Below are 22,735 nucleotides of genomic sequence, written 5' to 3' on the forward strand. Positions count from 1 at the left end.
CCAGCAAGTGGCCAAGGGAGGGGCCGGGATTGCTGAGTTCATGGCTCTTGATGAAGGTGCCTGAGGTGGCTGGCGTCGGCTTTGCCAAGTGTTTGACAACCTCTCCTGTGTGCCGTCACTTAAGGGAAATGGGCCAGATGGGATCAGGCGGAGAGCAGACAACGCATTCACGGTTCCACAGATGAACCATCGTTCTTCAGTCCAAACCCGTCACCCCAGTCTACCTGCCCTTCAGGCTGCTCTTGGCCAAAGTTCCCCATTCTTGGAGGACACACCCGCTGCCTTCCCTCCAGGTTGACGGATGAATACTCTATGTCAAGTGCTGTCTAGAACATGGGAATGCAGAGATAAGGAACCTGTGGGCCGGAGAGCTTCCTAAAATAAATTTGCATCGCACCCTTCCCCTCTTTACCCAGGAGAAATGTCATGGGCCCTGCCTACCTTCTGACCCCTACTGCTATCACAGATTTATTTTCCGTGCTGTGGCCTTCCTGTGGTTATGGTATGGTCCCTTTCAAACCTCGCTTGGCAGGCCCTTGGGAGGTGGCTCTCTTGGGCCTCCAGGTGATCTCTAGTAGCTCATACGAGATTGTCGTCCATGACAACTGTTGTCAACTATAAATGGCCTGTTGCTATAAGCAGATATCCATCTTTCATGAGTGGCATGTATGTGTGGGTGTGGGGTAGGTACTGGTAGGGATAATTTTTTAGCTGTAGACTTCAGCGAGTCTTCTAACCTCTTTGAAGCTCATCCTCCTAAATCACTGGGGCCTATGTGTGTCCCATAGACTTGTGTAGAGTAGATGAGATGGCCTGTTGGAAACTGTCTGGCATGGAAGAGCAGCCATAAATGATTCTCAACACTCAAAGCAGTACCAATAGCCTGTGCTATAGCCAGAGACCAAGGGCTGGCCTCATTCGTCAATAGCCATGGCTGTCGTCTGGTCCCTTGAAATCACTCTTCAGAGCCAGCCGTGATGGCAGCACTCAGGAGGCACAGGCAAGTGGATCTCAATGATTTCGAGGCCAGCCTGGTTTACAGAGTGAGTTCCAGGACAGCTACACAGAGAAGCCCTGCCTCCAAAAACAAAAAACAAAGTCCCTCTGCAGATAGTAGCTAGTGACTTCTGTGAATAGTTAGCTTTCCCTCGTCTCAAATGGTAGCTTTGGCTGCCTAGACCTGTTTCTGGAGAACTCAGACACATACATGTTCAGAAGGCCAAGAATCCCTGGGCCACGGGAATGGAAGTCGATGTCGGCAAATCTGGAGCAGGGCTCTCCAGTGCCATTTCCCGTGACAGCGGAAATAGTTCACGTCTGCTGTCCAGTACGGCAGGCAAGGACCACGTATAGTTTTGGATCCTTGTGATGTGTCTAGTTCATCTAAGAGCTCAGTTTTTCTATTTCACTTTTATTATTTATTTTTATTTTATTTATTAACACTTAATCTCCTGTGTGTACTGACTATCCAATTGGGCAGTCTATTTTTGGGATTTTTAGAAAAGAACGAATTTGGGTACCACGGGTTCTTGACTCGCACCTTATCTTATAACACCCATGGGTGCTCTTTCCAGGGGATGGTCAAGGTTTGCTAGGCCAGTTTTCTTCTCTACAAGTTGAAATCCAGACAATGGCCAGAAGGGAGGTTTGGAATGTCTGAAGTGACGGCTCTCCTGCTCAAATTGACTCACCATATTTGAGGTCTGACCTCTCTCCTGTTCTCCAGGTTTCCCTTTCTGTCTGCAAGGCGCAGAGCTGCCGCTGTTGGAGCAGTGTAGGCGGACGTGGGGATGTGTGAGCCTCGTGCCTGACTTAGGATTTTCCTGATGGACAGTGACAGAAAACTCATCATATTAACTTGAATAAAAAGGAATGTTCAATAGCTGGGCAGTGATGGCGCACGCCTTTAATCCCAGCACTTGGGAGGCAGAGGCAGGTAGATCTCAGTGAGTCTGAAGCCAGCCTGGTCTGTCCACAAAGCAATTTCAAGGGCAATCAGGAAATTTCTACACAGAGAAATTCTGTCTTGGCAGAGGTGGGGAGACGGGCAACAAGAGCGTTTTCATTAAAATGAGCTATTAGTTTCGATTTAGTATCATGGGGACACGGTAAGGCTCTTCTGATTACAGGCAGATGGAAGTGTAGGCCAGCAGTCGAAGTGTTTCATTTTGTCTTCACTTATTAAACCTGTGGTTAAACGGTGGCTAACAAGGAACCAGTGCCTGCCTACAAGGGGCGTTTCTAGCTGGTGGACCACTGCTTGGCAGGCGTTTTGCTTGGCTGAACTGGCACTGTCCAGCACACTGGGCACCTTGTAACAAGGGGTGGGAATTGTCTGGGGTGAGGAGGCAAGAGCATTGTGTGAACCACACCTCATACGATGCTGACCCACAGTGAACTTGAATCATATGGATTCTTGGCTGAGGCAGAAATCTCTGGGGTGGCTTAGTGATGGAGGCGGGGCCCGGCACCACACTGCTAGGCCAGCCTAGCTGTGGTTTTTAAACAAAACAAAACGATCTCTACTTTCTGAGGGGGCCCTGTTACTCCTGAAGACCTGAGGTATGTACTTAAGACCTAGACAGTGATGGGGGCGGGGCAGACAAAGTCCTGGGCACTCCGTAGGGTTGTAAGGTCACTATTTTTTCTCTTAGGACCGACAGGAGGTGGCTTACTAGTGTCATGTGATGGGGCTTCTACAGCCCCTGGCTTTGATCTGATGGGATCCGCATGGGGGGGGATTATGGATGAAGGGAGACTAAGGAGTTGCTTTTACTGTAACACATGCCTAGCTCTGGGACAGCAGCCAGGCGGCTAATTAGAAAGCCCAGCAGCTGTCCAGCTTTTCAGACAGCAGGCTGGAGCTACCAGGTGCCAGTGAGTATCGTGGGAGGGAAGGGAAAGAGGTTGTGTGGGGGTGGTCAAAGCCCACATACCCAGGTGTACTAGTTGGGCAATCAGCGCTTTGCTTAGAGAGGGAGGGGCTTGCTGCGGTAGGATGAATTGGGTGAGGAGGGACGAGAGAGGACAGAAAGGTGACAAGACAAAGAGTCCTTAAGTTAAAGAGAAGATGCGGGTCAGAGGAGGAGCAGGCAGGGACATCCAGAGCCCAAGTCCAGAGCAAGGAGCCAAGCAGAAGGCCATACCCAAGTGCATTGTGGGGGCAGCTGCCATCTCTATGTGGGTGCCTCCCACTCACTTCCCTGGGGATAAGGATACACTGTCCATCCCATAGGGCACTTGGGCTCCAGTTGTGCTTGTTGCTTTGGGTGGTTACTCAGTGGTTTGGGAACCTGCCAAATCCTTAATGTTTAGGACGGGTCTCACTATAGAATAAGCTAACACAGTCGAATGAGCCCCTTTGGTTACACTTGTTTTCACTAATGAAATGCTTGGGGTGGAGCCCTACTTAGGATGGAGCCAATCACCAAAACACCTCATGATAAAGAGCTGAGAGGGGTGAACCTTCTAGCCCCAGCCATCAACCTAGCCATATAAAAACTCTTGACAATCACATCAACATTTGCTGTGTTCCCAGTTGCTAAGAAGGTACCAGGAGTGGAAGCTCCACCACCTTTACCTCGCTCCGCTTATTTCTCCATCCGGTTGCCCAGGTCAAGGTATGTGTTTCTGTGAATTCTATGAAAATTCAGAGCAAATGAATCAGGCAGAATCAGGGGGCCTGGAAATAATGGTTTGTCGTCGGTGGTCAGAAGTGTTGGTGAAAACCTGTTTGTGATTGGTTGGCATCTGAGATGAGGCAACCGTATGGGACCAAGCCCTGAAATCTGTAGGATCTGGCATCATCTCGGTGTAATGTGAGGGTTAAAATAAACTGTTAGGATAAGCAGTGGGTATCTGCGGAGGAATCTCTCTCTCTCTCTCTCTCTCTCTCTGTGTGTGTGTGTGTGTATATATATATATATATGTAGGGAATCCCCAGAACTGGTTAGAGAAGTACTCCATATTGATTGTGAGAGTGGTTTTGTTTGTTTTGGTGAATCATCAATTTTTTTTGTTTATTTTGGTGAATCATCAAATTTTTTTTGTAAGTGGGCTTGTGGGCTTGTTATTTTTTAGACAAGGTCTTATGTAGAACTTCATAAGTAGTTGAAGAAAGCCTTGAACCTTGATCCTCCTGCCTCCACCTCCTGAGGGCTGGGACTACAGGCAAATGCCAAGCCCGGTTTGGATAGTTGATCTTTACCTTTTTTTTTTTCTGGGAGATTTGGGAATTTCTCAGGGGAAAGGCCTGCAAATGAAATGGTGTTTTAAGTCCCTTTCTGGCTCCCTTTGAAGGTCCCAGGCCGTGGAGATGGAGTAGGCGAGAGGATTTAGGTTCCAGTCAGAGAAGCAGACTGAATCCCGCAAGCCCAGCTTACCCTAAATAGTTACAGAGGAGAGAATGGTGCAGGGGACTTTCCTGCCAGCAGCTGCTGGTTAAACCTCTTTGGGAGATGAATCCTCATGAGAACCGACTGCCTGTGCACACGATAGAAGCCACAGAATGGGTTTTGTTATCCTCTGTCTCGGACCTACGAGACCTTGGCCTATGTAGGAGCCTGTGGTGTCCCCAGGGATGCCTGCCTCGGACACTGTTCCCAACATCACTCTCCCTATGTGCTTTCACACAGGTCTGTATTGTCCAGACCCAGGCCACCCACTCCCAGTCTGTGATGATGCTTGGATACAGAAGGAGAAGCACACCCTTTGCTCCTCCCATCTGCAAAGACAGCCTTGTAGAACTCTTTTGATGCTGTTTAATGGGAGCGTTCCCTTTCCACGAAGGCACCTAGATATTAGAGACAAACTCCAGGCATTGCTAGCTTTGGTTAATACCAAGCTAGATGACTCCATCACCCAAGAATTCAACTGGATCCCTCTCTAGTCTGCTTATCCAGTCATCCAATAGAAGACCTGCGGTCTCCGGGAATTCACCCCGTGGTAGGGAAAATAAACAGGCGTGAGACTGCTTTCAAAGGGGATGACATGTTTGGGGGAAATGTGGTCAAAGTCTCATGGGAGCGTAATGACAGGATGACCCAGAGGAAGGCCTCACAGAGCAGTGTAGTAGGGAGAGTAGGAGGCGGCAGGCGGCAGGGGAGGGCTGGAGCAGTGGGGGCTTGAGGCTGGGTAGTGATCCCTGATTCTTCCATCTCCCAGGATCGCCTCAGGTGTACTGATGGAGAAGTTGGAAAGAAACTGGTGTGTGTGTGTGCAAAATAACTGGCCACAGGACAGACTGGGTAGATGACACTATTGAAGGCCTTCGGAGACATGGTCCTTGGAGATGAGGTTCAGTAGGGAAGCAATTGAAGGCACGGTGTACAGGGCTTCAAAGGGATGGGGTGCCCAAGGCCTGGGGTTTGAGTCAGAGATGTAGATTTGACCCAATCTCTTACCGTCCTATGCCTTAGTAGCTGTCCCCACCACCACCTCCCTGCTCCACAGGTGTCCCAAGAGAATCATGCAAATCTCATAAGCTTGAGAAGGTCCAACTCTGCGTGCATATTAGCTGCCCTGATGGCACTTGGCATGTTCACATGCTGCCCGTGCTTCTGACTCGGGCTACGTGACCCACAAAGGAGCTCTGGAGCTTCTGTACCCTGGATCCTGCTCCTGAAGGCCGGAGTGAGAGAGGGATCTGGGGGACAGCCTGTGCACTTGTGGGGAAGGGTGGGGTGCCTATGACCCCTAGCATCTTATCCACCCCTGAGAAAAAGCCAGCAGACCAAGAAACAGGAGACGTTCGGTCCGAGGTGGATTCCCAAAGAGCCCCGTTCTGACCACCCCACAGTGGTGTCGTCTGCTGCCTGTGGACTGCTGCAGCACCAGGCTGAAGGAGCAGGATGTGGTTTTTGGTTTCTGTTTCTGTTTTGACATGTGCTGTTGCTGGGGCCTGCCTAGGCCCCAGGAAAGGGGAAGTGCACATGGGTGGGATCGAACTCCCCAGGTCACATGTCACACGGCAAAGGTGGAGGATATGGAACAGGCCTCCTTAGGACTTTTTCCTAAAGGTGATAGGTAGGTGCCAGGGTGACCTTTGCCCCTCCCCCCCAGTCGGGCAGGCTAGGAGAGGGGAGGAAGATGAACAGGTGAGAGAGGGTTGAAGTTCCTGTTTATGGAGAATTGGGGAGAGACGGGCAAGGCTGAGCATAGCAGCCTACAGCCACAGCGCCGGCCTTCACTTTTTCTGTGCAGAGACCCGGGAACCAGGGAAAGGGCAGACGTGAGGACAGGTGTGCCCCTGAGGCAATCTTGGCAGGGTACATTTTAGGCCCCTGCCCTCAAACTTGTGAGCCTTACAGGGTGTTAACTCAGGTGACAACAGGAGAGGATTTGCTTCCACTCCGAGCTTCTGGGAGGGAGGAAGATGCCTGAGCATCAGGACGAGCCAGTACCTCTGTGTTCTACCCATCTGTGGGGGCGACAGTGTCACCTCTCAGCCACCCCCACATTATTGTCAGCTTTTAAGTGGCCGCCTGTGCTGGGCAAAGTCCTGTCTGGGGGTCTGCATAGACAGCGCTGTATCAAGAGGCCCGCGAAGGGCAGGGCTGGTACCTTCATTTTGGAACAAAATCATTCTGGAGTCTTCATGAAGAAAATGCTCAGGTCTTGCTAGACTCGCTGGCCAAGTCTGTAATTCTGTCTGCTGAGAGACAGGGGGATTGTGTGTATCTTTCTTTAGACAGCCATTTTTTTTAAAGAGCTGGGGATATAATTCAGAGGTCAAGCCCTGGCCTAGCATATGCCAAATCTTAGGTCCAATCCCCAGTATTGTATAAAGGAAAAAAAGTCATGGGGATATTAGTGAGAGATTAGAATGTACATAGTAAAAGGCTGTGTGAAGTAGGATTCATATCGGCTTATAGCCAGTTCTTACCCTAAAGGACCTCATTAAAAATGAGATAAGAATTATGGCAGTGGATTATAAGGTTTGGGACTTTTTGTTGCTGTGTTTGTTTCTTGGACATGGTCTCACTACATAGCCCTGGCTGACATTGAACTTGGGGACTTTCTTCTGCCTAAGTCTTCTGCATGCTGGGATTAGAGGGTATATCACCAGGCTCAGCTCAGGTTGCAGGAGGGTACTCGGCACACTTTCTGCTTTCCTCTCTTTACTTGTGTGGCATGCTTAATGCTCTAACTACAACCCAAATATCCTGTGCTGACTGCCTTCCCTGAGGATCTTGACTACCCTTGCAAAGAGTCGTCTCCACTGCATGGCAAGGTGTGCTTTGGAGCTGAGAAGGGAGCTGGGTTCTAAAACGGTATCTCCTTTTAGGTTTCAAAGTGTGCATTCGTTCATGCATGCCACAAAATGCCCCCAACTCCTAACCCCTCAAGATGATCATCAGGGAGCCATCCTAGCCTCTGATGTCTGGATCGATCTGCCCCAAGCAGAAAGGAGGCAGAAAGGGTCTAGGGAAGGAACCTTGGTAGCGGCTTGCTGAGTACTTGGTGTTAGAGCTACCTCTTGGTTGGCCTGGTGGCTCAGCGCTGGGGGTGGATTAAGCTAATGATGGTCTTCTCTTTCACTCTCAGAGACACCTGGAAGCTGCCAGCCAACCAGCCAAGAATTAGCTCAGCCCTGGGGTGAATGCTCGTCCATATCGCTGAGAATGGCACCAAGGTCCGGTCTGCTACCAAGACAAGGTTAAACTGGGACACAGCTGCATAGCAATCCTGATGTCTGTTCCTAGCCACACAATCAAGGCTGTGTTAAGTGAGTATGCCCCAGACATGTACGGGATCACTGGCCCTGTCTGTCTTTCCATTTGGCACCTCATCAGTATGGACACAGGTCGTGGGGTTCAAGTTCTCAGCCTTCTTCCTGTCCAAGGGCTTGTCACACAGCTATGGGTGGGGGGGGGTGCTGAAGTTTCAGGCCAGGTCACTGTTGGAGTCATCTTATATTGTCTGAAACTGAGCCAGCCCCAGCTTGGCTGTCAGGGATAAAACGAGGCACTTGAGAAAGGGTATCTTCCCATAAGGCTCCCGGATGCTTCCATCCAAACAGTGGGGGCTATGCCTTACCTAGAATTCTGAATCCTGTCCCCACAACATGAGCAGTTAATGTACTGGCTCTGAAGGAGTTGGGTAGAGCACCCAGGGCTCCATTATTAGTCTTATTAGATATTAATAAATGGGACAGGGGGTCAGCAGGGCAACACTTTCAACAGAGGTTCCTTAGTCCCGAGGAACAAGCACACATAGGGCGAAAGGCCTTGGCTGCAGAGTTCATCTGGCCTCTATCCCAGTCTCTGCCTCTGGCTTTTCCTTGATGATACTTTAAAGAATGACAATTGGATGCTTTCCTTAGCCCCAGAGGCCTGAAGGCCATTATGTCAGAGCAGACAATACAGTGGTGGAATCAGGGACCAGAAAGAAGGAAGTCCCAATAAAGCAGGGCAGGCAGTTGGCACTCTGGCTAGCTCAGCACTGGGCTCATCTTCACTGGGCAGCCTCTAAAGAGGTCGTGGGCTCGTCTCTTGGAGCCTGGAGTTGATCCCCTACCGGTGTGTGCAGGGCACCTGGGTTATTTCTCAGCTGTAGGTAGATCTCGACTCTCCTAGCTGAGGCTCAGAACCTATTTACCAGTCCGCTTATGCTGGCAAAGTCAGTGTGTTACTAACAGGCCGTTTAGGGAGGTGTTCTTGAGTTGTTCGGCAGCCAGCAGAGGATGAATGAGCCTGGACTTGAGGGGGACCGGGAGGAGGAAGGTGTTCATGGAGGTCACTGTAGCGATGTAGTGACCCAGATATGAGACCTACTCATCACATGGCACAGGGTCCCATAGCAAGCTGCTACACCGCTAGTCTGAAGACTGTCACTACTGGATCAAAGGATCCAGTAGTTCCACTTCTGGACTTACTCACGAAGAGATCTTCATGCTGAGCGTGGGAACACATGCCTGTAAACCCTCACTTGGAGGATATCTGGATAGAGGCCAGTCTGGACTACATAGCAAGACCCTGTCTGGGTGGGGGAAGGAAGAAAAGAAAGAGACCAAGAAAGCTATCTAAATATGGGGGAGCATGTCTTTAATTGAGGGGCAAAAGGATCAGTAGTTTGAGTCCAGCCTTGAATCAGTGAGACTCTCTTTCAAATGAGCAAAAATGGTGGGAGGAAGGAAGGAAGGAAGGAAGGAAGGAAGGAAGGAAGGAGATGGATCTTTTATTATGAAATAGTCTCAGAAGGAAGGAAGGAAGGAATGAAAGAAGGAAGGAAGGAAGGAAGGAAGGAAGGAAGGAAGGAAAGAAGGAAGGAAGGAAGGAAGAAAAGAAGGAAGGAAGGAAGGAGGAAGGAAGGAAGGAAGGAAGGAAGGAAGGAGGAGATGGGTCTTTTATTATGAAATAGTCTCAGAGAAGAAAATTTCTTTTGCTACAGGCAAAGGTATGTCTGTGGTGCTCTCTGTAATAGGGGAAATGGAAAACAATTATTACCTTTGTTGAATGTCTTAATCGGGTAAATTATAGTTTTCCCCTTGGTGGGGTGTTATATAGCTATTGTAAAGATGAACACATAGGCTGGAGAACCTGGAGACGATGTTCAGATCTCCGTGAAAATGGTAGCTAGCAGACTGGATGTTACAGTGGCTTGTAAGAGCACCTGGGGAAGACTGCAAAGGGGAAGAGATACTGGCTCTGCAGCTTCGCTTTCGTTACGAGCGCTCTTTCTGTGGTGCCAGGGTTGGCTTCTTTTACGAGAGGTTAGTCAGGGCTAACAGACTAACGGCTGCAGAAGGCACCATGAATAGTGACTTTCTCTCAGAGGTTCTCAGGGGTTCTTTTGGTTACTAAGTCATTTCTTTCTACAACATTTAAATTTTAGCTGTGAGCCTGTTGCTTTGGTGATTGGAACAAAAAGAGATATTTTTAAATTTTAGAATTAAAACATCATAAAAAAAAAACCCTCCATTTCCCAAAGAGAGGAGAGGAGAAAGGCTGAGCCAGCTAGCTCTCTATACCCATTCGCTTTGTGTTTAAGGCCTTGGGTCTGTTTGGGCCTAGTTATCCAGCTACCTGTCAATCAACCCACCCATCTATCTATTCATTCATCTACCCCAGACATTACTAGGCGTCATTGCCAGGCATCAGAAAGAAAACCAAGCCTCATCCCCACAGTTTTCACTGCAATTGGAGCAAGGCCAAAGACAGTAGCAAACTGTTAGACAGCGCTACGAAGAAAATAAGATGGGATGATTTGAACAATAAAAAGTCTACTTTTGACCGGGGGCTCAGGGAAGGTCTCATCCGAGGGGTGACAGCTGAGTTGAGGCCTGAGTGACAACAGAGAGACAGCCACATGGAGGTCTGAGAGGAGCATCCTAGACAAAGCATAGGATGCCTCCTAGCCCGTGGCCCCCAACCTAGAAGTTCCCCACTTGCTTCCCAAGCCCAGTGATCTCTGGGCCAGGATACACTCCATTCCCCTGAATACTAGCACCGCTATCCTTCCCATCTGGGATATGCGCGGTGTCTGAGTCCTTCCCAAATCTCCTGTGGGATGCCTGTTTCTGACACCCTGGCTGTTGCGGCTCTGGACAGATGGCGCCTCTGGACATCCTGCACACAGGCCACTGCCCTTGGCTGGCATTTCCAGAGTAGGGCTGAGCTGTCTCAGATTTCCATACCAGGGTGGATTGGCAGTTAGGAAAGTCCTAGGTAATGTGTGCCCTGGCAAAGGGTCTTTAAACAGCTCATGACTTGAGCAGCCCTGAAGGGTGGCTGCTGCCGTAGGCCTGTGAGGGTTAGCTTTGACCTTGGAGTACTTATGCGTGGCTCCTGCCAGAATTTGCTCTGAGAAACAGACCAGGAGCCTGTGATATGTCTAATAGTTCTGAGCATTCAGTGAGACGTACACATGAATCTTCTTGATACTCCAGATGCCGGCCCGGTATCTAGAGACAGCACCTTGAAAATGTAGTACTTCTGAGGAGCCTGGAGCCAGCCTTTGGAGCTCAGGGTGCTGATTAGGAGGAATGAAGACTCTGGAGCCAGACTTATGAGGATTTAATTCCTAGTCCAGCCATTTAAAGCTGTGAGAACACAGGCTAATGATTTAGCCTCTTTCTGCCTCTTTTCTCCCTCTTTGTAAAACGAGCTTCAGAATTCCGAGTTAAAACATGGAAAGTGCTGAGAACACCTGGTATTTGTTATTTGAGAGGTAAGGGGACTTCCTCATCAAGACCTTCAGTGTCACTGATCCCAGGGGCCTGTGAAGGGAAAGAAGGGTAGAAGTTGGTGGCATCTGGGCTAGCCACTGGCCACAGGAACTGGCTTCCCTTGGCCCATTCTGTCCCTGAAGTGTGTCTGTGTTCCTTCCTCTACCTGATGACAAGGGAAGCCCATGGACATTTCAGATCTGGCAGCAGCTCAGATGTAGAGTGCTCGCCCTCCCCCACCACTGACTCCTCTGACCCTCCGTCCCAATCCTGCTAGGGACAGAACTCAAGACCTTTGCCCAGAGAGCTCTTAGATGGACTGTGTGGCTCCTCAGAGCATGGAATTGTAGTGATTTGGGTGCCTGGGTGTGAGGAGTAAAGCCCAGGCAGAGAATGGGATGCCGTTCAAGCCTAGCAAGATGCTCCCCTGGGCAGAAATCCCCAGAGCCATTGTATTACCGCATCTTCACTTCCTGAAATAAGAAGAGAATTTATGGGAAAACCAAAGGTGGCCATTCCATCTGGTTTTGCTTATCCTGGTCTCTTAAGGCTTATTCACCTGTCTCCATTGCCCATTCTGTGTAATGCCCAGAATGTATGTTAGAGTTCAGCAGACTCTGAGAGCTTCAGGTGAAGCTTCTAGGGACAGGATGCAAGAAGACAGCTCCCTTTACCACACCACTTAACAAACCACTTGAGTTCTGATTCTTCTCAGGGATCCTATTCTTTCACCAACAAGCATAAGTAGGGTGAACCACCCACACTTTCCAAATCCTTTCCCCATGCTGCCAACCCTGGTCACAAACTCCTCTGTGCCACCCTGATTCCCTTTAGGCTGTCCCGTCTTTATGTCATGGTCTTTAGAATGGGGGTGCTTATCACCAGGAGGAGGAGGCTGCCATCCACAGAACGGCTGCCTCCTGTCGTAGACTTTCTCGGGGCTCTGGTTCCAGAACTGAGCAAGGAGTTATGGAAAGGGGGCACAAGGGTAAAGGAGGCCAGGTGGAGGGAGGGCAGAACCAGGAGTGGGCCTGGTGGACCCAGTGGAGTGTGGGATGAGAGGGTGGGAGGAGCCTTTCTTAGACACAAACTCAGGCACAGCACCTACGGCTATTGGACATGGGAGTCGAGGGTGATGTTTTGAAATGTTCTCAAGCCAGCATCATCTACCTTTCATTCAAGCACCCCCCACCACCACACAGAGCTGAATCCCAACCCAAAAGACTCTTGTATTCTTTTGTCTCCACCCTGTCTTCCACCCCAGCCAGGTCTCTCATTGCCCACATTCATTCTGTGTGGACCAGCTGTGTTCTCCTGCCACCAACCCTTGGTCAAGGTTTGACCTTGCCTAGGTATGCTTGCCCTCCATCTGCCCAAGTGCGTCTTCTGCCCAGAAACGGAACGGTGCCTGGGACTCCCTTCGTTCCCTGTTTGTCCTCCCCCTTTCTTCCCGAGCTGGCCCCCTTTGGTCCTAGGTTCCTCTCTTCCTTAGACACGAGCTCCTATCATCTTTCTCCTGCTGATGAAGTTATGAGGTCCAGTTCCTCCAGGCCACCTGGGAAAGCCAGAGCTGGTGGTTCCCAGGAGAGAAACCATTCTTGGCCATTCTAGGAAGGAGAGACCAGAGACAAGCAGAACAGGATTTAAAGTCAATGTGAAGAAGGGGGAGGACTGGGCTGGGGAAGGAGTGTAGTAGCAGGACACTTGCCTAGCATGTACAAGGTCCTGGGTTTGATCACTACACACACACCCATTGGCTTGTAAGAAGATCCACATAGTCATATCAAGCTACCTTGGGGGAGACCTCTGAATGGGAAACTCCCCATCCCAGGATCCCCTGCCTAGAGAGGAATCAGGGGCTTGAGTGCAGGGCAAGTGGACAGACCTGAGTTCAAAGGGGCTTGAGTCAGCTTAGGAGGCCCAGTGGTCTTGGAACTGTGTGCCTGGCCATGTGCCTTAAGCCTGTCAGCCCCTCCTTCCTTTTCCCTGTGGCCCAAGTCTGTTCTTTCTCGGTCTGTGGAGGAAATTTACAAAACAGTGGAGATTTGCAAGGCTGTGCTGGGAAGGTCTGCTCTTTCAGTCTATCCCAGCTTCAAGCCTGACCCCCAGGGCTGCCCTTTCCTCTTAATTCAGCTATGGGCAGCCACAGGGAAGCAGCGACCTCACATTTGCTCTCCCAGGCTAGAGAGATGTGTGGGACTATTGTTTCACAGGGTTTCCTGGTTCGGTGGCTCAGTGCTGTAAGCCTGCCGAGAGGGGAAGGCTGCCAGCAGGCTGGCTAGGGCAGGGGCATGGTGACACTGCCTGAAGTGGTGTCACCATGCCCCTAGGAGCAAGGGAAGGTGTGCCAGAAAGGACATGATCTTGGCAGGAATATTCACGTGTGTGTTTTTTTAAGATTTTGTTTTTTTAAACTTTATATTTGTAAGTGTTTGCCTGCGTGTATATAAGTATACCGTATACATGAAGTTACTGAAGAGGATAGAAGAGGATGTTGGACCCTCGGGAACTTGAATTGTAACCAGTTGTGAGCCACCATGTGGATGCTGGATACTGACTCTAGCCCTCTGCAAGAACGGCGAACGATCTTATCCTGAGACATTTCTCTAGCTCTTATTTGCAGTGTTTAGTAGTAGCTGGATAGCCCATCCTCACAATAATTGGTCATCATTTATATTATTCCTGCTTTATTTAAAAGGAAACTGAGGCAGTGCAGTGAGGTAGCTTGCCAAGGATCTCACGGGTTTGGGCTATCAGGCAGGACTCTGGCCAAATGGATGTAAGGTTCCTGAGTTCGGTCACTACACTGTTCACATCTAAGCTGTGAATTGTATTGAGGATGGCACAGGAGGAAAAAACCTACATCAGTTTTACATGACTTCAGGTTTCCTTGGATCTGCTTATTTGTCAAGTTTAGAATATGTGGAAAAATATAATGAAGACTCATATATAATCTCACCCAGAGACAATTTGTGCTGAATGTTTTGCACTTATACACGAGAAAACACCTTCGTGAAATCCAATGTTACGTACACAGCTTCATGTCCTGCATTTTCTCTTCGCACTGTGTGAAATGTTCCTCAGGTGATAACTTGTGCTAGCTGTAGAGGGATCATAGCAAAGTGGGGGGTCAGCTGTTGGGACAGACGAATAAGGTGCATGGGGGTGGCGCACAGGTCAGGGGACAGCACTTGAGCCTTGCAGAATGACAGGTTCATGTACGGTGGCAGGTAGGGGTGGGTTAACAGGGTGCAAAGGCAGCAAACAGGAAGGGCATCCCAGCAAAGACAGTGATGCTGGGATCCAGAGGCAGAGCTGGGCCCCGGAGGACTTTGCCAGCTATCTCTGAGGGATGCTGATGTTGAAGATCCACTAATGGGCTCCTAATGGGGAGAAACATCAGACTGGCATTTTAGAAAGATCATTCTCTCTATACACTTTTGCTATGGATTTGAACTGGAAGTAGGCAAGACAAGGCTGGGAGACTTTTAGAGCTGCCTGTGAGATATGGTCGAACCAAAACAGCAGCAATGAGGAGACAGATTCCCTAGAGATTCAAAAGATGCAAAGTCCAAGGGTTAGTAGCTTTGTCATATGATTTATTATGATCAATGAGATGTTTACAGCCATGCCTTAAGCAGGGCTTTTAAAAAAGGGGGGGCTGCCTTTTTACTTTTTAAAATAATTTTAATATTAAAAATACCTTGAATGTGGGGAGGAGATATAGCTCAGTTGAATGCTTGCCTAGCATACAGGAAGCCACTGATTTGATTCCCATTGCATCACTGTGCACTGTGCAGTGACACCCGCCTGTAATCCCAGCCCTTGGTAGGGAGAGGCAAGAGGATCAGAAAGTTCAAGGTTATCTTTGGCTACACAGTGAATTCAAAAGCCAGACTGGAATACATCAGACCTGCCAAACACAAAACTCTTTAAGGGACATATAGTAAATTTTCATATGTATGCAGTATCATGTGCCATTTCCATGCCTGAACACAAGGTACAATCAGATCAGAGTAATTGGCACATCACCTGAAGCAATGAGTCATTTCTTGAGAGCACTCAAACTCGATCCTCCCAACTCGTTATTTTGAGATGCACAATGAACTGCAATCAACCATCGCTAACTTAATGTGCTACAGAGCGTTAGAAGTTCTGCCTTACCTCCCGCTGAACCCCTGAACAAACACCAGTGCTCTCCTGCCTTCTTTCTTCCTCTTGGCCAGAGTGAAAAACACTTGTGCGGTTGGCCTGGCTTGTCCTCGGCCTTATGACTTATCACTTCCCAGGAGATAAGTGCTAGTTCACTGGGTCCAGGAGGAAGACGAGAAACTGATGGAGCATAGTCACCCTAATTTAAGCTCCCCAGCTGAGCACAGAGCAGAGCCTCGGATGACTCACAGCTTCGTGTCTTAGGCCAGCTGAGATCTGACCCGCAGGTGCCTGAGCTACAATAGGAATGACGGGTGATTTAGGATAGGGTTGGGGGCATTTGCTAATGATTGAGAATTACCATCATCTCTGTGCTGAATGCAGTCCTGTATTCACACTGTGAGGTGTCAATGAACCTGACCACATAGGTCGGGGCCTCTTAATTCTAAACAGTTACTTGGTGGAGCCATTAATCAGGAAGGGTCAAAGGAGAGAAACTGATTTTGGGGAAGATACTGGGTTTGATTTAAGAAAGAGCTTGTGGTGCCCACAGGACATCAGGAGGAGGTGTCCAGGAAAGAGAAGGAATCCAGCTGGATTACTGAAGAAAGAGGTCAAGGCTGTGTCGACCAAGTGGGTAAGGTCTGGCTTGGGACTAAAAGTTATCAATGGAATTTAGCAAAATAATTGGCATCAGATGGGTGGGCTGTTATGGAAATTCAGAGAAGAAAGAAGATTTGTGGCTGGGAGAGGAGAGGTTTGTTCTAAAGATCACCCAGACTCTGGGGCTGTGCTCGTAGGGATGAGAGAAGGCATACCAAATAGAATAAACAAGACTCCGACAGGGAGTGGTGAGAATAAAGGGGAAGAGGTTTATTTGGGGCCTTGAATGGCAGGCCAAGGATGCTATCACGTTTCATTAGGAAACAGGGTAGAGAGGGAGCACGGCTTACGTGTTTCCGAGTGAGGAAGGGACAGGAGGCACACGGGTCTGTGCAGGAGGCTCAGTCTGAAGTGAGGATTGAGAACTGGCTCGTGTCTAAGTTCTTCTGTTTATGACCCTGGGGATGTGGGGCAGATGATGTTCCCTCCCAGGCTCACATATAAAACAGGAGTGAAACATCCGCCTTCCCCTCTCTTCCCTTTCTCCTCTCCCTCCTCTCTCCCCCTGTGCCCGTCTTCTCTCTCTCAGATCTTCTGCAGCTCAGACTGGATAGGAACTCACTGTGTAACTAAGGATGACCTTGAACTTCTGACCCTCCTGCCTCTACTCCTAACCCTAACCTTCAACTCCCAAGTGTTGGGATTGCAGACATGTATCACCATGCCTGGTTTACACAGGGTTGGAGAATAAGTGCAAGGCCTCTACATGGTATGCAAACTGATCTCCCAGCCCCTTCTTCTGTGTCAACAAAGGGTCTTGCTATGTCTCCCAGGCTGGCCTGGAATGTGCAATCTTCCCATCTCAGCTTTCCAAGGGCTAGAATTACAGGCCCATGCCACCACACTTGACTTCATATGAGTTATAATTAAGAATACGTTTTTAAAAATGTGATTAAGGCACAAGGGTGGATAAGTATTATTGCAATGGGGCCTGCATAGCTAAAAGATGGTGCTGGAATTCTCCATCAGCTAGGCAAACCACAGGTGCCACCTTGGTAACCTCTGTCCCTTGTCCTGCCTTGGAGGGAGGACTGACAGATGTGAAGCTGGATGCCCACCGGTAGCAGACAAAACGTCTCATTCTTGATAAACTGTGAGTTCTCCCCCCACTACCCTCTGCAGAAACAAGATGTGCTCCTTAGACTCTTACAGAAGAAAGGCATGGGGCCATAGCTGGCTGGCAAAACTGTGAAGCAGTCCCTCTCAGGGAGTTCCCTCAGAGAGCTAGAGAGCTGGTTGAATCACAAGGGCTCGTTCATCAAAAGGTAAACAGACTGGCTTCTGATAATGGGTCTCCTGAGTGGTCCAGACCCTCTAAGACAGAGGGAGGCCTAGGAGCCAGACAAGGCTTTAGGGAAGCATGATGGGAGGAAGCCAGGCCTTGAAGACTGGCAGTGAGGTTTGAGAAAGTGGAAAAGGGCACGCCAAATCCCATCTACTGTAGCAATTAAAAATAAAACATGACCACAATGATATCATATGTAGGTATCTAGTTTAGGGTGGACATTACAGAGAAAAGAAAAACCAAATGTTGACAGTGATACAAAGAAACTGGAATTTATACCTGTTCTGCTGAGGCTGTAAAATGTATCCAGCAGTGGCATGGTTCTGGAGGGCTTATTTTGCTATGTATTGTGTTTTGTATGTATGTGGACTACATGTGTGCCTGGTGCCCACGGAGGCCAGAGAAGAGTATCAGAGCCCCTAGAACTGGAGTCACAGACAGTTGACAGCCACCATGCGGGTGCTGAGATTTAAACCTGAGACCTCTGGAAGTGTTCTGAACCACAAGACATCTCTCTTACCCAGCACAGAGGTTCTTCAGGAAGGCTACCACATGTTACCATGTAGCCTAGTGTTTCTACTTCTAGGTACAGATCTAAAGAAGCTGGAAGCAGGTCTTGAATGGATGCTTATTCACTCATGTGTAACAGCACTGTTCAAAAACGGAAGCCATCCAGGCATCTATGAGCAGTGGGGACACAGAATGTTCCAGCCAGTGAAAGTTCCATCTTTCAAAAGAAGGGGATTTGTTCCAATACAGGCTACAACCTGCATAAGCCCGAAGGACACAACACTAAGTTGAATAAGTCAGCTACATGAGAAAAATTATGAGAGTTGTTGAATTTACAGAGCCTGGGCTGCCAGGAACTGGAGGAAGAAGGAGTGGGGGTTTGGCATTTAACAGTATTGATGTTCTTCTCTTTTCTGAGACAAGGCTCAATGTAGCTCAGGCTGGCCCTTGAATTTGCTCTGTAGCTGAAGATGACCTAATTCTCCTACCTCTACCTCTTTGGAATTACAAGCATATACCACCACACCCAGTTTGCATGGTGTTCGGCAAGCTCTACCAACTGGGCAACATCCCAGGCCTGGTGCAGAGATTTCTGTTCGGGATGTTAGAAGGGTTCTGGAAGCCATGGCAGTAATGATTATTGAATTATGAATGTTCTTAATGCTCTTGATTCATATACTTAAAACTAGAAAAATGTTGGTATATAGCTATAATATTGATATTATATACATATATATGAGAGAGAAATACATGAAAGAGACTCAAAAGTTGTTAGTGTTGTGTATTTATGAGAGAGAGAGAGAGAGAGAGAGAGAGAGAGAGAGAGAGCTAGGGAAGAAGCAGGAGGAGAAACAGGGTCCCGATGCACCTGCTGAGAAAGAGAAAGACCTATGGGTCAAGGCAGCTGATTCTTCAACTGACTTCAGATACCCATGAATGTTATGGAGTTCAGTAAACATTTCCACGTAGTCTTTGAGTAGAGTTTCTCAAAGGAAGCTAATGGGCTAGGCTTTCTTCCTGTCTTTTCCCGGGCTGCCTGGCTAAGGGAGAACAGGGAATCAAGGTGACAGGGTAGAAGGTTGGGACTGTGGTTAGGTACTAAAGAGGATGGAGAAAGGTGAAGGCAGATTTGAGGGGGAGCAGGAGGGAGGGAACCGTGCAAAATAGCTCCCCTCATCTGTCTCCCTGTATCCCCAGTAGAAGGCCCAAGTTGTCACCATGGCTTCTGCCGAGCCCCTTACAGCGCTGTCCCGTTGGTACCTGTACGCCATCCACGGATACTTCTGCGAGGTGATGTTCACGGCGGCCTGGGAGTTCGTGGTGAATTTTAACTGGAAGTTCCCAGGGGTCACCAGCGTGTGGGCCCTCTTCATCTATGGCACCTCCATCCTGATCGTGGAGCGCATGTACCTGCGCCTGCGCGGCCGCTGTCCTCTGTTGGTGCGCTGCCTCATCTACACGCTCTGGACCTACCTGTGGGAGTTCACCACCGGCTTCATTCTGCGCCAGTTCAACGCCTGTCCCTGGGACTACTCCCAATTCGACTTTGATTTCATGGGTCTCATCACCCTGGAGTACGCTGTGCCCTGGTTCTGTGGGGCCCTCATTATGGAGCAGTTTATTATCCGCAACACCCTCCGCCTACGCTTTGACAAGGACGCAGAGCCCGGGGAGCCTGCCAGTCCGCCAGCCCTGGCCAATGGCCACGTCAAGACCGACTGAGTGAGAAGACTAATGTGAAGACTTAGGGTCTCTTCTAGGAACTCAAGGACAGAGACCAAGCTGGTGGGGTTATCCCTTGGTTCAGCACAAGCCCTGCCCCCAACTGGGCCTTAGCCCAGTAGGGCAAACGCAACCACATATGGTGGGCAGTGGGATGGTGTTGGGAAGTTGGGTATTCAGACAGCAGAAGGACACTGGGACTGGTCCATGGCTCTCCACCCATCCTGGGGGCTAGGGCCTGGGCAATAAACAATTGGACTTCATGGATGATTTTGGAAGCAGCAGGCCTGTCCTGGCGAAGGGACATGAACTCTGGGTTCACAGGTGAGAGGCAAGGTCTGAAGAGGCCTTGGCTGCTGTTGGGGCCACCACCCCACCTGCCCCCTGGCTTCAGCTGGGCTTTGGCTGGTCCCATTAGGCAATATTCAGGTGCTTGCTTGCAACCAATACCTCCCCGAGGGCCTCTGAGCTGCAGCCTGAGAGAGACCCAGCAGCCAGTAGGCTGCTTGGTGGCATTGCTCTTGTGCAAGGGCTGGGGAAACTCCCTTTGGCCCCTCTCCCTCCCCCAGGGCCCCACGCTGCTCCCTTGGCCTTCTGGGGGCCCCTGTGGTGCTGGATTCCCACCAACCTTGGGCTTTTGGAGGTTTCAATCCCGTGTGTTCGGTGGTGTTTCCCCTTTCTCTTATGTTCAAGACACTTACCACTAGCAGGCAGCCCTCTTCTGTGTCGTCACCAGATCCTCCCCCTCTCCCAGCTCCCTAGAGAACACGGCAGTGGCTGGAGGCTCGGCTCTAAAATGGACCCCACCTGCCTTCCTGGAACCTTCCCTCCACCTTCAGATGGGGGACCAGAGGCAGCCTGTCTCCCTGGCCCAGGGATGGTGGTCTGGTGCCCCCTCCCTGCAGAGGTCCTACTGAAAATGCATACTATCCTCCCCATGTACATCTAGTGTTCTATAGATCCACAGTGGAGGGAGGCAGAGTTCTAGGTTCTAGATGCCCACTCTGGTTTATCTGCAAGCCAGTCAATATGGCTTCCTGTGAGACAGAGGAGCAGGGATCCAGTTGGAGACTCAACGAGGAACAAGGCAGATGTAGCAGACCGCAGAAGGCTCTTTGAAGCCTCTTCCTGGAAAAAAAGATGAGTTCTACCATAGCCTCAGCTCAGCAACCACCTCTCGGGGCTGCTCCTCCCACAAAGCCCTGGCCGGAATGACCCTTTGAGCTTGTTCCTCAAACAGTATTAACCCTGCCACACTCATGGGTATTGTCAGCTCAGTCGTCTTAGCGTTCCCCCATGCTGGGTCCATTGCAGGCAGTGGACAGGTGAAATCCTTATTCCAGGTCCCCTGATTTTTATCCTCTACTCTTGGAAAGGATGAGGTCAGTCTGCCCAGGGTCCATCCCACACGACAGTCACCTCGTGGCCGCCCTGGGGACTCTGAGATAGAAGTCGGCCTTTTCTTTCTTACAGATCATTTAAAAGGTGACAGCACCACAGGGAGAGAGACCCATGTCTGAAGCATGCAGACAGCACCAGGCCAGGGCCAGCAGTGGGACGTCCTGCCGCTGGAGAAAGACTCAGCCTTCCGTGGCATCTTTCCCCACAGCTTTCTCTGGCCAGGGCCAGGGGAGAATGGAGTGTTTCCCCGAGTAGGTATCTCATCACCAAACACCATTCGGGGGCGGGGACTGGCTGCTTTGGGTTTTACTGTAGCTCTGATTCCATGGCCCTGTCTGTGGGTTACAGGGGTTCAGGCCTCCAAAGGGAGTGGTTGCTTTCCATCCACAAGTGGAGAGAATTCCTTATTTTGTAGGTCCCTTCCCCCAGTTCCATGTGATCTCAAACCCCTGAATCCTAACGCCTCTCTAGGCCACCTCACGTCTACCTTCACAACTGAATCCAGTGGCTTGCTGAGGTGTCCCAGCATTAAGACTCCAATTCTCAACCAGAGAAAGCTCCTGGGGGGCCCCCGGTCTCAGCGCTCCAGATGTCGCCTCGCAGGCAATCCTCTGATTTAATCCTATGTCAGGACGGTTTCCTGGAGCAAAGCTGCTTGCCTGGCAATACTCAGCATCGTGGTCTGCTTATGCGGGTCCCCCGTTCTCCTATGGTCCCTCGTAGGCACACAGTCCCCCAGCCAGGGTAAGCTACTCACAGGCCTGCAGGCTCAGATCTCACCATGTGTAGCCCAGACTTCAACTCTTGCTTTATTGCCTGTCTTCAGGGCTCCAACCCCTTAGTGCTTGGGGGGGGGCACAAAGGTTTGGGTAATCAAGCCCTTCTGAGCAGTGGGGAGTCCGCTGGCTGTTTCTGGAACCTCTGGTGTTCCGAGCCCAAAGCAACCATCTCAGAGGTGCAGATATTATGAGTATGCGGCCCTGCATGGTTGAGTTGCTTTGGATGAACGCTAGGCTCCCAGTGCCCTGTCGCCTTCTCATGCCAGAGAGTCCCAATGGCCTGTGCTTATTCACAGCAATAATACATAGGGAGTGTCTGTGAGTCCCTTTTGTCCTGGTCCCTCCCTCTTCATGGACCGATCTCCCAGGAGGCTGCTGAGTGGGTCAGCTCACGGGAGAATCTATTTCTGAAGCTCTGGGCTGTGCAAAGCGTTGCTGCAGGAGGCAGGTGGGAGGCCTAATCGTGAACTCTGAATCAGGCCGACGGAGTGCCTCCCACCCTGAGGCCATCCATACCTGGACGAGCTGTAGGCCCCAGCTTTGGAACAGGGCCTTTGAAGTGGATAGGACTGTCTTCCAACTGGACAGCTCTTGAGAAAGGCACATAACTGATTGTGTGAGCCCATTGCCTGCTATGTCTGTTTGTCTGTCTCTTCCTTTTCATAATTGTGCACATAAAATATACTGGTGTTTGTGTTCCTGGACTGCCGGTGATTCATCTGTTCCGCTCTGGGGCCCTTTTCCCGGGTGCTAATGGAGGGTGGGCCCTTCATGGTTGACATTATTTACATCACACCTTCCTGAACTAGAATGGCTGGTGGTGAGGAGGGTGTGGCCCTGCTGCCAGCCCTGACCCTCTCTAGAAACCTGAATCCACCCCAGTGCTGCCTAACTCTTTGGCCCCAGGCCAAAGGTAAATATGGAGTCACAGCAGCATACGAGTTGCCTATACCTGTCCATGAGATGAGAAGTTCTTAGACATCCTGGCAATAACCCAGTATGTCCCATAATTAGAGAAGGCTTGAAGGTACTCTAAAAAAGGCTAAAGGGCCAGAC

General features: G+C 50.0%; 1 protein-coding gene across 24 annotated transcripts in view; it reads left to right on the plus strand.

Annotated features, from left to right (window-relative positions):
• The window catches only part of Tmem229b (transmembrane protein 229B), a 54,388-nt gene that overhangs the window by 17,655 nt on the left and 13,998 nt on the right, over positions 1-22,735 (plus strand). For 7 of the 24 annotated variants that reach the window (XM_085697458.2, XM_048416010.3, XM_085697463.2 and 4 more), the window contains 2 exons: positions 7,546-7,726; positions 18,978-22,383. In XM_085697458.2, coding sequence (XP_085553584.1) covers positions 18,996-19,499 — 504 coding nt within the window. In that variant the 5' untranslated portion in view covers positions 7,546-7,726; positions 18,978-18,995 and the 3' untranslated portion in view covers positions 19,500-22,383. The other 17 variants (XM_048416012.3, XM_085697454.2, XM_085697451.2 and 14 more) reach the window with 13 other exon arrangements.

Source organism: Myodes glareolus, chromosome 11, assembly GCF_982192425.1.
Source record: "Myodes glareolus chromosome 11, mMyoGla1.1, whole genome shotgun sequence".
NCBI lineage: Eukaryota > Metazoa > Chordata > Mammalia > Rodentia > Cricetidae > Myodes > Myodes glareolus.